The sequence below is a fragment of the Rana temporaria genome, chromosome 1 (assembly GCF_905171775.1).
Source record: "Rana temporaria chromosome 1, aRanTem1.1, whole genome shotgun sequence".
In the NCBI taxonomy this organism is placed as follows: Eukaryota; Metazoa; Chordata; class Amphibia; order Anura; family Ranidae; genus Rana; species Rana temporaria.
In genome coordinates this window covers 247,983,140-248,001,455 of record NC_053489.1, presented here as the reverse complement: position 1 = coordinate 248,001,455, position 18,316 = coordinate 247,983,140, and the positions used below count along the sequence as shown (strand labels likewise).

General features: G+C 45.2%; 1 protein-coding gene across 5 annotated transcripts in view; it reads left to right on the top strand.

The window, feature by feature from the left end:
* The window catches only part of LOC120940306, a 95,204-nt gene that overhangs the window by 52,159 nt on the left and 24,729 nt on the right, over nucleotides 1–18,316 (top strand). For all 5 annotated transcript variants that reach the window (XM_040353110.1, XM_040353103.1, XM_040353095.1 and 2 more), the window contains one exon: nucleotides 1,969–1,997. In XM_040353110.1, coding sequence (XP_040209044.1) covers nucleotides 1,969–1,997 — 29 coding nt within the window. The remainder of the gene's footprint in view (nucleotides 1–1,968; nucleotides 1,998–18,316) is intronic.

Genomic DNA, 18,316 nt, shown 5'->3' with positions numbered 1-18,316 from the left:
GATTGACGTTTTTTTACGAACGGCGCATGCGCCGTCCGTGTACATATCCCAGTGTGCATTGCGGCAAAGTACGCCGCAAGGACGTATTGGTTTCGATGTGGACGTAAATTACGTCCAGCCCTATTTACGCACGACTTACGCAAACGACGTAAAATTTTCAAATTTCGACACGGGAACGACGGCCATACTTAACATTACTAGTCCAGCTATTTGATGGAATAACTTTAGGCCTGAAAATGCCTTGCGTAAACGGCATATCTTCACTGCGACGGGCACACATACATTCGTGAATAGGCTTATCTAGTGATTTACATATTCTACGCCGACCTCAATGGAAGCGCCACCTAGCGGCCAGCCTAAATATTGCACCCAGCAGGCTGTCGTATCTTAGCTAGGTTTAAATGTATCTCAGTTTGAGAATACACTTAAACTCAGGACGGCGCAGATTCCGAGTTAGGTCGGCGTATCTACTGATACGCCGACCTAACTCTTTCTGATACTAGCTATTAGACTTTAACAAAATCATCCATCAGAGCTCCTCAGGTTCTCTGCAGCAATGGCTTTCTGAAGATCACTCTAAAACTCTCTGGCCCGGATTCAGAGAGCAATTGCGCCTGCGTGACCATAGTTACGCAGCGCAATTGCTGACTTGCTCCGGCGTTACGAATGCTCCTGATTCAGGAACATCGTAACGCCGACTGCAGCCTAAAATCTGCGTGGCATAAGGCTCTTATGCCACGCAGATTTTAGGCTGCATTCTTGCGATGACCGCTAGGGGGCGCTCCCATTGTGCTCAGTGTATAGTATGCAAATTGCATACTAACACCGATTCACAATGCGCGAGCCCTGCGTACGCAAGTTACGGAGTTTCCGTACGGCGTCTTTAGCGTAAGGCTGCCCCTTCTAATAGTAGGGGCAGCCAATGCTAAAGTATACCCGCCGTTCCCGTGTCGTGAAATTTGAATTTCACGTCGTTTGCGTAAGTGATTCGTGAATGGCGCTGGACGCCATTCACGTTCACTTTGAAGCAAATGACGTCCTTGCGACGTCATTTGCCGCAATGCACGTCGGGAAAGTTTCCCGACGGCGCATGCGCTTTACGATCGGCGCGGGAACGCGCCTAATTTAAATGATTCCCGCCCCCTGCGGGATCATTTAAATTGCGTGCGCTTACGCCGGGCAATTTTGCCGGCGCGCCCTCGTAATTTAGGGAGCTACTGCTCCGTGAATCGAGGGCAGCGGCGCAAATTTGCGGGGGCGCAGGACAAAATCGTTGCCCTGTGCCTCCATAATTTATGCGCAAATCTTACTGAATCCAGGCCTCTGTTTTTACTATGTGGCCAATCCTGGACAACATAGACTTTGCCCATCCCGTGCTAACTTATTCCCATCTTCATCTCAGTGATGGACTATGCCATTAGGTGTTCTCACATTAAAGTGGAAGTCTATGCTAAAACTAAAATCCCTGCATCTATAGACACCAATGATCTAACGCTAACCTATCTAGCCATGTAAAGAAAAAAGCAGTATACATACCTTTTCTGAAGCCGATCTGACCCGGTCTCCAGCGGCGGAAGCTCTGCAGAGGACACAGCTGACAACAGCTGTGAAATGAATGGGGAGTGACATCACCCATAAAGTTACTGTCGTCCGTGTCCTCTGCACCGGCCTACACAGCGAAGCTGCGGCTGATAGCTTAGCGTGGGATCTGGTCGGATTGGGTCAGAGCGGCTTCCAAAAAGGTATGTATACTGATTTTTATCTTTACAGGGATAGATAGGTTAGTGTTAGATTGCTGGTGTCTATAGATGCAGGGATTTTAGTTTTAGCATGGACTTCCAAACACTGGGCTGTAGAATAAAAATTGCTAATTTCTGAACAAAGTAAGGCAAATTATTATAGATGTCTGAACAAGTATTAAGATCATTAGGTGAATCAATAAACAACATGTACTGTGTTTCTCTTTAGGTAAAACAAAGCAAACAGCCATGTCACATGTAAGTTACATATCTCCAATTTGAACTGTATAGTAAAACAAATGCCATGTATCTTGTGAAGATGTTGTTGCTGTGAAGATGCTTCTCAGCTAGTTTCTCATGTTATTGTGCCAGAGACTTTTTCCGCTATATTTCCATCAGAGCCGGTTCACACAGGGGCAAGACAACTTCCAGCGCGACTTTGGGAGGCAACTTGAACATGACTTGAGTATGAATCACAACGTGACCCACAACACGACTTGAAGTCGCCTCCAGGAGGGGGAACTCGATGCCAAACTTGTAATAAAAAAACGGCATGGGTTCCCCCTCTAGGAGCATACCAGGCCCTTAGGTCTGGTATGGATTTCAAGGGGAACCCCCTACGCCGAAAACACGGTGTGGGGTCCCCTCAAAACCATACCAGACCCTTATCCGAGCATGCGGAACGGCCGGTCAGAAAAGGGGGTAGGAACGGCCGAGCGCTCCCCCCCTCTTGAGCCGTACCAGGCGGCATGCCTTCAACATGGGGGGGGTGCTTTGGGGCAGGGGGCGCCCTGTGGCCCCCCCACCCCAAAGCACCTTGTCCCCATGTTGATGGGGACAAGGGCCTCATTCCGACAACCCTGACCATTGTTTGTCGGGGTCTGCGGGTAGGGGGCTTATCTGAATTTGGAAGCCCCAAGGGGGCCCCCAGATCCCGGCCCCCCACCCTATGTGAATGAGTATAGGGTACATCGTACCCCTACCTATTCACCTGGTGGTAGAAAAATGTCAATTAAAAAAAACTACACAGGTTTTTAAAGTAGTTTATTAGGCAGCTCCAGGGGTCTTCTTACGACTTCGGGGGTCTTCCGACTTCTCCCTTCTGCCGGGCACCACTGCTGTCTTCTTTCAGCTCTTTTACCAGCGGGGGCCCAGTCTTCTCCCTTCTTCTGACTTCGGGAGGTCTTCTTCCGACTTCGGGGGGTCTTCCGACTTCTCCGCTCTCTTCTCCCGCTCTCCGGTTCTTTTTCTCTTCTGTCGGGCACCACTTCTGTCTTCTTCCAGCTCTTTCACCAGCGGGGGCCCAGTCCTCTAGCGTCACCTTCTTCTCCTCTTCGATGTTGACTCAACGCTCCCTCCCGCTGTAATGCCGGGTGTCAACATCGAAGAGGAGAAGAAGAGAAGGCAACGCAGAAGACCGGGCCCCCGCTTGTGAAAGAGCTGAAAGAGAACAGCGATGGTGCCCGGCAGAAGAGAAAAAGAACCGGAGAGCGGGAGAAGAGAGCGGAGAAGTCGGAAGACCCCCCAAGTCTGAAGAAGACCCCCTGAAGTTGGAAGAAGGGAGAAGACCGGGCCCCTGCTGGTAAAAGAGCTGAAAGAAGTCGGAAGACCCCCGAAGTCGGAAGAAGACCTGCGGAGCTGCCTAATAAACTACTTTAAAAACCTGTGTAGTGTTTTTTTATTTTTTTTATTTTTTTTTTTTTTTTTTTTTTTTTTTTTTTTTTCCACGTCAGACATAACCACAGCAAGAGACCTGCTCATGATTTTATTCATAATTCCGTCTCTATTTCAGGTATAGCATCATTTGTGGTAGTTTATTTTTTTTTTTTTTTTTTTTTTTTTTTTAAACATATCTTCTTTCAGCCCTTTAACAATTTAAGCGGGCTAGAGCGTTCCTCATATATACGAGATCAAACATGCTATCATTACGTGATAACGTGGCACATCACCCCATCCCAGTCCCTTCCCACCCCTCCCTCCCCCCCACTACCCTTCCCACCCCTCCCAGACCATCTCCCGACTCCACCTAGTATTTTTATTTCCTATATTGCTGCATTCTTATTCCTCTCTCATATTTTCTGCGTATTTCCGAGACTTTTTAAAATCAATCCATGTTTCCCAGATTTCCTTATTTCCTGCCTTGTTCTTTTCGCCACCGTATTTTACTTTCTCCCTCCTATAAGTACCCTCTACAGAGTCGATCCACTCCCATATTTGCGGGCTTACCGGGTTTCTCCATTTTAGGGGTATTAATCGTTTCGCAGAGTTCAACAAATGCGGAATTAGTGATCCCCTATAATCGTTCACTGGCGTTTCTCCCCCATGAAAGAGGACTATCCAAGGATTATTTTCCAATTCTTTTTTAGTTATCTCTTTTATCAAATCCAAGACTTTTCCCCAGAACGTTTTAATTTTTACGCAGTCCCACCACAGGTGGGCCATCGTTCCTCTTGCCTCACATCCTCTCCAACATTCCTCTGACTCCCCTACTCCGAATTTGGCCATTTTATCTGGGGTAGTGTACCATCCTGTCAGACACTTGAAGTTCATCTCGGCGGTTTTTACATCAACCGCCGAAGTATGAGTCAAATTAAGGATTCTCCCTATGGTCGTCTTCCCCCTTGGAACTCCTAGGTCTCTCTCCCATTTCTGTATGTAGTTTAGCGTATCCGACTCGTCTATTTTCTGTAAATATTTATATACTTTGGAGATATTTCCTTTTGAGCTTTCGGTACTGCACATCTGTTCCAATGTAGTGTACTCCTCTCGTGACCTCAATGGGTGTGGGAGGCACTTAACGAATGACACCAACTGAAGGTATCTCCACTCGCCGAGTGCCTCCATTTCAATCCTAATTTCGTGAAGGGTCATAATTTTGCCCTCTAGTGTTATGTCTTTTAACTGTGTTCTATTTTTAATCCACTTACCACCTACCTCTTTAGTCCCAGGTGCAAAATATTCGTTTTCTTTCAAATCTATAAGGGGTGAGTTGAATTTAGTTTTTAATTGTTTGTGTAGTCGATCCCATATCCTTAAAGCGTTATGTGTAATTGCGTGTGTTGACGTGTGTAGGGTTCTATAGTGTGGGGGGTTCCAGATTAATCTCCCTAACTGTGCCCTCGCTAGGTTGCATTCAATACTTATCCACCTTTTATCCTGTGACTCTTTAGCCCATTCTATGACCCGTGTGAGGACCGAAGCGTTGTAGTATAACCTAATGTCAGGTACAGCCAGGCCGCCTTTTTTCTTGGTTCGTTTTAGGATTTGGGCAGAGACTCTATGTTTTTTATTGTTCCATATGTATTTCATTAGAAGGGAGTTAATTATTTTGATATATGACGGAGGCAAATAGATTGGGACCATTTGGAATTTATACAAAATTTTGGGGATAAGTACCATTTTTACCACATTTATCCTCCCAAACCACGATATTGGTCTATTGTATATGGTTTTAATTTCTCTTTTAATTTCGTCGAGGAGGGGGATAAAATTTATTCTATATATTTTTTTCAAAGTATTTGCCATTTTTATACCCAAATACTTTATCTCTCTTTGCCAGGAGAAATTAAATTTCTTCCGCAGATATAGTTCTTCATCTTTGTGGATATTAATATTCAAAATCTCCGTTTTTGTTGTATTCATTTTAAAGTTTGAGACCTCGCCATATTGTTTTAAGGTATCTATTAACTTCGGGAGGGTGACTCTTGGGCTACTTATGTAGAATAATATATCGTCAGCAAAGGCTGACAATTTATGCTCGTCTTCGCCTACTTCTACCCCATAGATTTCTGGGTTTTGTCGGACCATTGCCAGGAGGGGTTCCAATGCTAAGACGAAGAGGAGGGGAGATAGGGGACATCCTTGCCTAGTCCCATTTTTCATCTCAAAAGGGGCGGATAAGGATCCGTTAATTTTGATCCTTGCACACGGGTGGAAATATAGGGTTTTTATTCTCCTTATCATCCCAGGACCTATTCCTATGAATTCTAGGGTTTGTATCAGGAATCCCCAGTCTACCCTGTCGAAAGCTTTCTCAGCATCAACCGACAGGAATAGACCGGGGGTCCCACTTTCTTTGATCTGCTCCAGGAGAAGGAGCGCCCTCACACCATTATCCTTTCCCTCCCTCCCAGGTATAAAACCTACCTGGTCTGGGTGGATAATGGCTGTCATCGCTCCCTTCATTCTTTCCGCTAAGATTTTTGCATACAGTTTCGTATCTGCGTTTAGGAGTGAGATCGGTCGATAGCCCGAACAGGTCGTATTATCCTTTCCCTCTTTTTTGATCACAGTAATCGTTGCTGTTAGAGCCTCTCTACTCATTTCATAGTCAGTTCCAAGGCCATTGAAGTATTGGCAGAGTCTGGGGATTAAGATGGTACTGAACTTTTGTAGGTAGGCAGATGTAAAGCCATCTGGCCCGGGACTTTTCCCCTTAGGAGTGTTTTTTAAGGCCTCCCTTATTTCCTGTTCCGTTATTGAACCTTCCATCTCTTCTACCTCCTCTTCTTCTAATTTTGGGAGATTAGCTAACTGTAGTATTTCCCTACTCTTGTCCATTTTTTCATGTGGGCACCTGATCTTTTGTTGGATATCGTAAAGTTCTTCATAGTAGCTCCGGAATACTTCTGCTATTTTATTTGTCGCATATACTAAGTCACCCTTCCTGTCTCTGATTTTTTCTATAAAATTCCTAGTTTTCTTTTTTCTTACCATTCTGGCCAAATTTTTACTAGGTTTGTTTCCCCAGACGTATCTTTCTCTCTCTGTCCGGTCTATATGTTTCTTAGTTTCTTGTTCCGCCAGAGCTCTATATTCATCCCTTATTATACTCAACTTATGAAATATTTCCCTCTTTTGCCCCTGTGACTTATGTTCCTGTTCTAGCCGATATATCTCCTCCCTTAGTGTTTTTAATTTACTCGTTCTTATTTTGTTTTTCCTTGCCCCTTCTACGATAAAGATTCCCCTTATATACGCTTTATGGGCCTCCCAAAGGGATGCTCTTGAGATACCCTCCTTGTCGTTCTCCTGAAAATAACATTCCAACTCTTTCTGTATCCTCTCCACTACCTCCTCGTCCCCCAGCAGACTCTCATCCAATCTCCATTCTGGTGGAGTGTCTTTTTGTATAGAAGTTTTTATTTTTAAGGTTATAGGGGCGTGGTCTGATAACGTCATGATCTCACACCTTGCCTCTATCACCCTCTCCAGAAGTCTGTGGTCTACGAGGGCATAGTCGATCCTCGAGTACGTCCCATGCACAGGTGAGAAAAACGTGTAGTCGCGGGCCCTCGGATTGAGGATCCGCCATATATCCACCATTTGATTTTGTGTCATTTGTTTTATCAGTATTTTTAATTGCTCACGATTTGTCCCCTGTGCACAGGACGTACTATCGAGGCTTGGGCTCATACAGAAATTGAAATCTCCCATCAAAACTACATGGCCCTCTTCAAATTCTTTTAATTTTCTCATGATTTTACTAATATATTTAACCGAGTTTACATTGGGGGCGTATACATTAGCTAGGGTATAGATCTCTCCTCCCAGTTTTATTTTCAGGAACAGAAATCTCCCCTCCGGATCTGTTTGTCTATCCACCAGTGCGAATCGGATTCTACGGGCGAATCCAATAGCAACCCCCCGGGATCGCGATGAAATTGTATCCCCATAATACCATATCGGGTATTCTGTTGAGTAGAGCTTTATATTGGATTCCAAAGTAATATGGGTCTCTTGAAGATAAGCAATATCTGTTTTATACTGTGTTAATTCACAGAGAATTTTGTGTCTTTTAGTATGGGAATTTAATCCCTTTACATTATATGAGAGAAACTTGACATCTGTCATATGTCTTTTTTTTTTTTTTTTTTTTTTAAGTGTTTGGAATATTTTCTTGTGAAGTCAGTCAGATGGTCTCTCTGCCTCCCCCCACCCCCCCACTCCCCCCTCCCATCCCCCCTCCCTCCTCCCTCCAAATCCCCCCCTCCCCTCCCCCCCCCCATTTCCCCCCCCTCCCCCATCCTGGCCCATTCCTGGCCTGAGAGCCGCTATAGGTTGTCTCCTCTCCTTCACCTACGGCTCCTCACTAGTGGTGGTACTCTAGGGCGCTCCATCAGCTCTCCACCCCACCTCCTCCCCCCAATCCACCCCCTCCAACCTCGGGGCTATAAGAAGATCACCTAGTCCACCCAGTCCGGCAACTCTGGGGCTGTTAAATCCATTTTATGACAAAATTCATTTAATTCTTCCGGGAACCTAAGTCGTGCTGTTTTACTGCCCTTTATGCCTATGAGGCAAGCCGGGAACCCCCATTGATATTTTATATTATGTGCCCGCATTAAGTCTAAGAGGGGTTTCAAATGTCTTCTTCTTGCCAACGTTTCTTTGGACAAATCGGAGAATATTTGTAGCTCAGTGTCTCTATATCTCAGGGATTTCCCCCTGAGTCTTCCCCAGATTTCTGCTTTATCGACATAATTCCTGAATCGCACGATAACATCCCTTGGGCCGTACCTCTCTATCTGTTGGGGGTTCCCTACTCGGTGGACTCTCTCTATCTTAAGGGGCTTTGATTGTACAGGCCTCTCAAGCAGAGGGTTGAATATTGTGTTCATGATAGTTCTCAGGTCTTCCTCCTTTTCTTCTACTATCGCTCTAATTCTCAGGTTCTGTCGCCTGTTGCGATTCTCCTGGTCCTCTATCCTATATGCCGCCAATCTTTGGCTGTCGCTCAGCGCCCTTACTTGTTTTTTTAAGTAATTTATTTCCTGATCCTGTTCCTCTATTTTTTTCTCAGTCTCTTCCACTCTTTCGCGGAGCCCGCCAAGATCCGTTCTTACTTTATTAATTTCTGTTCTGATAACATTTTCCATCCTCAGCAGCATTGTATTCATCTCTGCCTTTGTAGGCGGTTGCATGTCTTGGACTTGCTCTTCCAAATTGTGGAGCTCTTGCTCACTTTCTATTGTTATTTCACCTTTAGAGCTTTCCATGCTACTTACTCCTTTTTTGCTTTCGTTCTTCTTTTTATCAATCTTTTTTGCAAGCCCTGGGCTTTTGAGACTCCCTTCCTGCGTCATATATTGCTGTATAGAACTGTTCCCTGAGTTGTTTTTAGTTGGTTTTGAGGTAACACCCCTCGTTGTTGTTCTATTCATCCTGCTATTGCTGGAGGGTCTTATTCTCTTCCCCAGTTTTGCGAAATTTTTTTTTTTTTTTTTTTTATTATTTATTTTTTTTTTTTTTAAGGGGATTTCCTTCCTGCCCTTCTCCTTCCCCTGTCTCCCTCCCCTTCCCTACTACAAGGATATTCTAAGAAGTAACAATGCTACACAGATAGGCGAGTAGGCAGCCGGGCAGCATCAGCACAGCAACTGATACAAATAAATAAGTAATAGGAACACTAAGAAAGAAAATCTGCAAAAACCAGCAGAGCACTGAGAAAGGACAGAGGGGAGCACTCTCCTTGTGTATAGGGGGATATTTGGAGGTTTTCTAGGATATTCTGAGAGGTAACAATGCTACACAGATAGGCGAGTAGGCAACCAAGCAGCATCAGCACAGCAACAAATATAAATAAATAATAGGAACACTAAGAAAAAAAAGAAAAACCTGCAGAAAACAACAGAGCACTGAGAAAGGACAGAGGGGGATGCTCTCCTTGTGTATAGGGGGATATTTGGAGGTTTTTAGGAGTTTAGGGGTTTATCTTCCTCCCTCCCTCCCGTTCCTCATATACTGACAGGTCTATTCTCAGTAATGTTCATACAACAAGAGAGGCCACGGGTCCAAGCGACGCTTTCCTACTTTTTTTTTTTCAATGTATCCCCCGTCTTAAGCACCAGAATTTACCAGCATTTCACAGTCTCCTATGGATCCTGCACCAATGGTATGCAGATATTGTATTCTGTGTCCGCTTTTCAAATAGTGCAGATTTCTACTCCTCATGCAACAAAAGAACATCAATACCTGCTTCACCATATGGCCATCTTATCAATTACAGTTCCTTTTTAAATTTCAGGTTCCGTATCTTTCCTGTGTCATATTAACATACAAATCAATTATTTTCCCTCATGGATCTCTGCCACAGGTTGTCAGCATTTGTCTTACTGTTTGACATGTATGCAAACCGGGTCAGCCCAGTCTGGGCTAGATAGCTGGAGGGCAGGGGGGGGGGGGGGGGTCGGTGCAGCAACCGACCCTGCTCGGCTCTACTGAGCGTCTCACCCGACCCAACTAGACTTGTTTTTCTCGTCCCGCACTCGGCTCCGTCCTCCTCCGTCTTCCTCCGCTGTTCTCTCCCGGAGCAGCGTGTCTGTGGAATCGGACGTCTGTGCGCCTGCTTCCAGATTGCATCAGGGGTCTTTTTGGGTCTTGGCGGAGGGTCGCGCTGCGCAGCGCGGGGCTAGCTTCGGGGCTCTGACATCCCCTCAGATTCCTGCATCTTTCGAATCCCCGCCGCACACACGCTGCCTCGCTGCCATAGAGCGCTCCGGCACCTCCCACCCTCACGGCGTCACGTTACGTCCGCAACGCCATCCTCCCGTCGTGTTTTTTTATTAACATTTTTCTACCACCAGGTGAATGGGTAGGGGTACGATGTACCCCATACGCGTTCACATAGGGTGGGGGACTGGAATCTGGGGGCCCCCTTATTTAAGGGGGCTCCCAGATTCCGATAAGCCCCCCACCCGCAGACCCTGACAACCAACAGCCAGGGTTGTCAGGAAGAGGCCCATGTCCCCATTAACATGGGGACAAGGTGCTTTGGGGTGGGAGGGCCACAGGGCGCCCCCTGCCCCAAAGCACCCCCCCAATGTTGAGGGCATGCTGCCTGGTACGGCTCAGGAGGGTCGCCTGTCCCCATCCCCTTTCCTGACCGACCGGTCTGCATGCTCGGATAAGGGTCTGGTATGGATTTGGGGGAGACCCCCACGCCATGTTTTCGGCGTAGGGGGTTCCCCTTGAAATCCATACCAGACCTAAGGGCCTGGTATGCTCCTGGAGGGGAACCCATGCTGTTTTTTTATTCAAAATTTGGCGTGGAGTTCCCCTGTGGGAGGGAGGGGCTTGCCTTAGAACAGGTTCACACTGGAGCGACTTCCTGTAAAGTTGCCTTACTGTAAAGGGGGATCCGACTTCCATTGAAATCAATGGGTACAGGTCACCTAGAAGTCGGATTGAAGTAGTACAGGAAACTTTTCTGAAGTTGGAGCGACTTCAGTAGTGTACATTAACTAGTTACCGACCGCCCACCGTCATTCTACGTCGGCACTTTAAAGATGAATATCTCGGTAACGGCAGCAGCTGCTGCCACAACCGAGATATTCATCTCTTCAGTGGGCGGCCGTCGGTAGCGGCGGAGGAGATCGGGACCGTTCAGCAGCTGAGCGGGGTTGCGAGTGAAGGAAAAATCTCCTTCACCCGTCCCCATAGCTCTGCTGGGCGGAAGTGACGTCAAAACGTCAGTCCCGCCCAGCCTCTTAAAGCAACATTTTTTTTTTTGTCATATGAAAAAAATTTTTTTTTTTTTTTGCATTTAAGCCTAAATATGAGATCTGAGGTCTTTTTGACCCCAGATCTCATATTTAAGAGGACCTGTCATGCTTTTTTCTATTACAAGGGATGTTTACATTCCTTGTAATAGGAATAAAAGTGATAATTTTTTATTTTTTATTTCAGAGTTAAAAATTGTAAAATAAATAAAAATAAATCCGAAAACCCCCAAAAAAATTTTTTAAAGCGCCCCGTCCCGACGAGCTCGCACGCAGAAGCGAACGCATATGCGAGTAGCGCCCGCATGTGAAAACGGTGTTCAAACCACACAAGTGAGGTATCGCCGCGATCGTTAGAGCGAGAGCAATAATTCTAGCCCTAGGCCTACTCTGTAATTTTAAAAATGCAACCTGTAGAATTTTTTAAACGTCGCCTATCGAGATTTTTAAGGGTAAAAGTGTGACGCCATGCCACGAGCGTGACATGTTGGGTATCATTTTACTCGGTGTATCTTTCACAATATGTAAAAAAATTGGGCCAAATTCATTGTTGTCTTATTTTTTAATTTAAAAAAGTGATTTTTTTCCCAAAAAAGTGCGCTTGTAAGACCGCTGCGCAAATACAGTGTGACAAAAAGTATTGCAATGACTGCCATTTTATTCTCTAGGGTGTTAGAAAAAAAAATATATAATGTTTGGGGGTTTTAAGTAATTTTATAACAAAAAAAAATGTTTTAGTCTCGTAAACACCGAATCTGAAAAACAGGCTCGGGGCTAAAGTGGTTAAGACGGCTCCATTCACTTCCATTAATTTTCTCGACCCGCGCGACTTGGGGCGACCTGCGGCAACTTGAAGTCGGATCCCAGGTCACCCCAGTGTGAACCGGTTCTCAGGGATATATTTACAAAATAGAAATCTACAAAGAGCACATAATATGTATGTAATACAGCAATTTTACAAAGCTTTATTGAATCCAGAATTCCTCAAATCAGGAATTATATTGAGAGGTTGACAATTACTCAAAATCAAAGACATACACTGATCAGCCATAACATTATGACCATCCACCAGAACCCATCGAGGCAGGGGCTCCACTATAGCCTTAGGCTCCATTCACATCTAGGCGGACGAAATCGCAGCGTTTTGTCCCGCGAATTGCGGCGGCAAATAGCGGCGTTTGTACCGCGATTTGCGGCGACAAAACGCTGCGATTGTCCGCCTAGATGTGCCCCTAGGATGTGCCCCTCTATGGAGATGGTCCCCGAACGCCGAAAGCCGCCTGAAAAAAAGGTCCGGGACCTTTTTTCAGGCGGCAGGCGACAGGCGTCCGGCGTGGAGATGTGAACCATCTCCATAGAGGGCAATGTGTTTCCAGCCCTCTGGCGGCAGTGGCGTCACACTACAGGCGACAAAACGCCTAGGTGTGAATGGGGACTTAGAAAGTATGGTGTGGTATCTGGCACCAAGCTTTCAGTAACAGATCCTTTAAGTCCTATAAGTTGCAAGGGGGGGCTTCCTCTGATTTGTTTTTCCAGTTCATCTCACAGATGTCCGTTTGGACCGAGATTTGGACCGAGAATTCGAAGGCCAAGTCAACACCTCAAACTCATTGCTGTGTTCCTCAAACCATTCTTGAGTGCTTGGACTGCTTTTGGTAGGTCCTGACCACTGGAGATGCCACAAGAACTGCAATTTTAAAGGTTGCTCAGAGCCAGTTGCCAAGCCATTAGAATTTGGCCCATGTCAATATCCCTAAAATCCTTATGCTTGCTTATTTTGTCTGCCTTCAACACATATTCACTTGCTGCCTAATGTATCCCACCCACTTATGCCATTATAACAAGATAATCAATGTTATTCACTTTACCTGTCAGTGGTCATACTGGGCCATACTCTCTCTAAATATCCGCCTGCTTCGCTTAGGGCACTTACACTCCGCTGTCCCAACTTACTGGAGCAGGTGTTGTATTCCCCAACCACTTGCTCCATAAGTTGGGACAGCGGAGTGTAAGTGTCCCGGCGTAGCCAGGCGGATCTCCAAGGGGGCGGCTTCTATTCAAATGAAGCGCGCCCCCGATGCAAAAGAACTGGGCATGCGCCGGGCTGCAAAAAGCCCAGTGCGCATGCTCCAGTTCTCGGCGGAAAACGTCAATGACGCCGACGTGTGCGTCATTGACGTAAAGTCGTATTCAAGAACGACTTACGTAAACGACGTATCCGACGAAAAAACACGACGGGGACCCGACGCCATCCGTAACATGGCCTACGCGAGACTTGCGGAAATTTACCCCTCATATAGCAGGGGTAAGTTTCCGCTTACGCAAACGACGTTAGCGACGGTTACGCGACGCGAACTCGTTCGTGAATCGGCGTAGAAGGATCATTTGCATATGCAAATGACTCCTTCATGTAAATGCCATCTAGCGGCGGCCGGCGTCATTGCATTTAAGATCCGCCAGTGTAAGTGACTTACAGATGGCGGATCTTAAGTGTATCTATGCAAAAATGATTCTAAGAATCAGGAGCATAGATACACGGGTCAAAAAAGGGAGTTACGATGGAGTATCCTATCGTAACTTTACTCAGAATATGGCCCAGTGTTATTACTGGTTGGTTAATTAAAATGAATGGTCTGTTGACAATGAGGCATGCAAGTATTTTACAATATACTGTATACTAGATTCACTGATGGCACTGATATTTTTAAGAGCAGGAAGGTAATGTCTTCAGTGGAGAGGATCAGTGCAGTTTAAAGGAACGATGGTTACTGTTAGGCCCCATACTCACGACCAAACATGTTTGCTGAAACTGGCCCGCGGACCAGTTTCAGCATACATGTTTGGTCGTGTGTAGTTACGAGCGTACAGAATTTCACCGTACATTTGCCCGCCGGGCCGTTTTTCAGCAGACATTTATTTCCAAACTTGTTTTAAAACCGTCCGCTCAAATCCTGTCCGAACGTACATGTTTGGTGGTGAGTACACAAAACCAACGTACAAAAACCCCGCGCATGCTCAGACTAAATGAGGCCACGGGAGCGCTCGTTCAGGTAAAACTCACGTTTCTTTGGGATATGGCACATTCGTCAATAGAAAGATTAATTCTAGCAATAGAACACTGAAGCAAAACACACAATAACCAATGCTTGATGCCGTCGTTTTATTCATTCTTCTCTTGCTAGAACTAATCAGTTATTTAGCTCATGTTATTTCAACTGAGTTGTTCCATACTTAAAAGTGACATTTGTTAGCTGTGATGTAGTAAGATTTTTGCAAACTTTTATTGGCCCGACGTATCATATTTTTAGTGGTCCTCCACATTTCAAATTTTTTGCTTTTAATGTTTAATGGTTATCTTTCCCACTTTCTTTAGGTGTTTATAGTTATGTCACCATTTAGAATATTTTAATAGGAAATAGTTTTGATTTAGCTTTTGTTTGTATATTTAACATGATTTTTTTGAAGGTTGTTTAAATTGTCTACCATGTTGGCACACCAAATGACCCCCCCCCCCCCCCCACATGAGTTAGTGAATATTTTAGATTAAACATTTTATTTGTTTGTAATGTTTGATGCCTAAAATAATACCCACAGTATTACAAACAATAGACACGTTTTTCAAATCAACAAAAATGCTTTTATTTGAGCAAATTATAAAAAGGATCAAAAACAGAATGGCAGCACTTGAACAGCTAGCAACATACATGCAAACTTGCATTTGAAACATGGTGAAGGATAAACTAGCCAACCTCAGGAAGCACACAAAATAAAATCTGAAGCAGCAGCACATAACCAAAGGAACCCAAGCTGTGGTAGTCCAAACAAGATGCCATTTGTGGGGGATCAAATGGAAGGCAGGGCATCAACGTCTCCTCTTCCTTGCAACCTTCCTTCCAGGCTGCCTTCCAGCGGGTCTTCCCTGGGCCCTTGCAGGTGGGGATGATGTGGCAGCAGGAGTATGATGTTCAGCAAGCCGGGCCGGGTCACATAGCCCAGTGTCTGGGGTCAGCAGCTCCCTCTGCATCCACCAAAGGGCCTGGTTGATGATGCCCTTGGCCAATTGCCTCTGCTCCTCCGTGCCTTTATTGAGGTCATGTGCCACGGAGGCACTGTAGGCCTCAGTGGGGTTGAGGGGGGCCCTCATGATGGCACTCGCCTCCTGAATCATTTTCAGGCTGGCTTCCTCCACTGCCCCCAATTTCTTCTTACGGCCTGGTGGCCTAATATAAAGGGGAGGAGCCTGGCTGGTGGTGCTTGTCCTGGGGAGCTGCTGAACGCCACTGGGCCCGGCCTCCTCCTGGCTGCCACTGACCCCTTCGTCCTGGCTGACAGTGAGGAGAGGATCTGCCACCTCCTGGCTGGTCTCTTCTTCCTGTGTAAAAAAAAGGGACATGTTGTAATATATTTAGGAATATACTCACTCACATTTTCATGCTTGAATCTTATTTTTTGCCTTGAATTTAAACTTGAAAACAGACTCACCCTCTGACCCCTGCAGTTGTCATCCCTGACACCTATTTGTTTGCCCACGATTTTAGATTTTTACTTCCCAGCTTGTATTTTATTAACCAATATCAAGTCAAGAATCAAACAATAATTAAGATTATTACATAAATAGTTATGAAACTACTATACCTCATCATCGTAGAGGCGCAGATCTGCCTCTCTGTCAGCCAGGCCCTCTTCATCCGACTCTGCAGGGCTGTGGTGATCTGGGGAAGTCCCGCTGGGAGGTAGCGTGGAGGAAAGGTTGGGATTCAGACTTGACATTGATGCCCTGCCTTCCAGTTGATCCCGCAAAAATGACATCTGGTTGTAATACCACAGCTTGGGTTCCTTTGGTGGTCTTGCTGCTGCTCCAGATCTTAGCTGCTTTTGGTGAGCTTTGTACGCTCTCCTATATGTGCCCCTGAGGTTGGCAAGTTTATCCTTCACCATGTTGGCACTGCATTCTGGCACCCATGTCCTCATGTATGCTGCTAGCTGTTCAAGTGCTGCCGCTCGTACGTCCTTATTGTGGTAATGGTCCTGCTTTGAATCCCACAGGATGGGCATTTCCCTGAATTTATCCAGCAAATGCTGGATAAATTGAAAAATTTAAAAAATTGAAAAAATAAAAAGAAACCAAAAACACTATTAAAAAAAGCCTCAGCATTTACATTGATAGAATATGTTGTTTAAAAAGTAGTACCTATATAGAAATACAAACACAGTGTCTCTTGTTTAGAAAATGCTGGCCAGCTCGGCCCCATTGGTTGGTTGTAGCTAACATTATTTTTATACATGCCGCCCCTTTGGTTACATTGCAGGAAATAATATAAATCTACAACCATACACAATTATTACAAATGACAGCATTCATCAAGGCACTATTGCATGTGTAGATATCCTGCCCCTCAGCATTGATTACATGAAAGAAACTTCCTAATGACCTCTGTCCAACCAACACAGAACAATACTTGGCCTGATCTGAATACACCCTACATAATTGATAATGAGTCACAGCATTTTTGATCTCTCTATTTTGTGATGTCTACAAAAGCATTTGGGTATGAAAATCACATTCTGGTATCCAAGAGACATAATAGCTTAATAAAACTGTGCAACCAACAGACCAAACCCCCATCCCATTGCTCTACATTTTAGAGCCCGCTGCTGATCCCATGTTTAAATTTCTTACCTGCCTCTCTCACAATCCTCGTTTCTTCCGCTCGCTGAATTAACACGTAACCTACGTAATCACGTCAAGCGCCTTTTATACACTCCGCGTATGTATGAAACGCCGCCCTCGTCACCTTTGCCATGCCCCTAATCAATTGAAAAAGTAAATATGGCGTTAACTGTGTAGGTTCTGGAATCGCGCGAATATTCTCCGCGTAACCTACGTCAATACGTTGTTGGCATTCGCGACACTCCGCATATGCAATAATCCCCGCCCTCATCTCCGCCCCTGACGGGACATTTCCTCGTTTCCACGCCCCTAATCTCTGTGGGAAGGAAAGATGGCGATGTCACACGAGCGGGCACGGAGCTCTCATGGCGCAAGTGAAGGGACAGAGGCTGGACCGTCCCGATCCAGGCCTAAAAGATATAAAGCCACTAATATGGCGTTCGAAGAAATGGTGGAGTTGGTTTACATCATGAGGAGGAAGGATTATGATGGTGAATGTGGGCCCTACAAAACACCGAACCGTAGGAAGTCACACATAATGGACAAGGTGGCAAGGAGAATGAGGAGAATGTTTGGTGTCACCAGGTCAAAGGAGCAACTACGGAAGCGTTGGTCCGATTTAAAATTGAGGGAGCCACATCACATGAAGAAGATACTCAAAATTCTGCGTAAAAGTAAGTCCATATTATTTAAGGGGGGGGGGAAATGTCTGCAATAATGTGTTGACATGTATTTTTTCACATCTGCCTCCTTGGCCTGCTTGTACTTTTGAACACGTGTAGATACTGTATTGTGTTTATGTCAAATAACAACCTTAAACAAATTTTGTGAAATAGTAAACACGCGTAATATGACATTGTTTAGCAAAAATGTGACGTTACTCCAGGAACAACACACCTGGACATGGCTGACTGGCCCCAAACTTGGTTTTCCAACATTGTTGACTAGCAAAATCACAGAAATTAAATTGAGTGAATGTGACAGGCAAACAAGATTCATTCTCCAAAATGCAAATAAAGCTGATGTTTTAACATCTTGAAATGCAAAGCACCTGTGTCTCAAAAATCTAAGTATATTTATTTGGAGGGTCGACGAGAATTTATGTTTTGGGGTGACATCCATTTGTGTCACTTCTTTGCAAAAAAGGGGCAGGATCAGAGCTTGGCCTAGAACTACGCCAAAAATGGAGGATTGCTGAAAGAATAAACAACCAAAAATCATCATAAATGTATCGTCTATGCAATGTGTGCGATTTATGATATCCAATATCTGTGTGCTGATGAGTATACCTTTTGTTTTTTATTATTTCTTATAGGGGAAAGAAGACGCCAGCAATTGGAGGAGGCAGAGAGGGCCAGACACCCGGAAAATCAAACACCTCCACATGTTGAGCAGGAGGAGGCTGG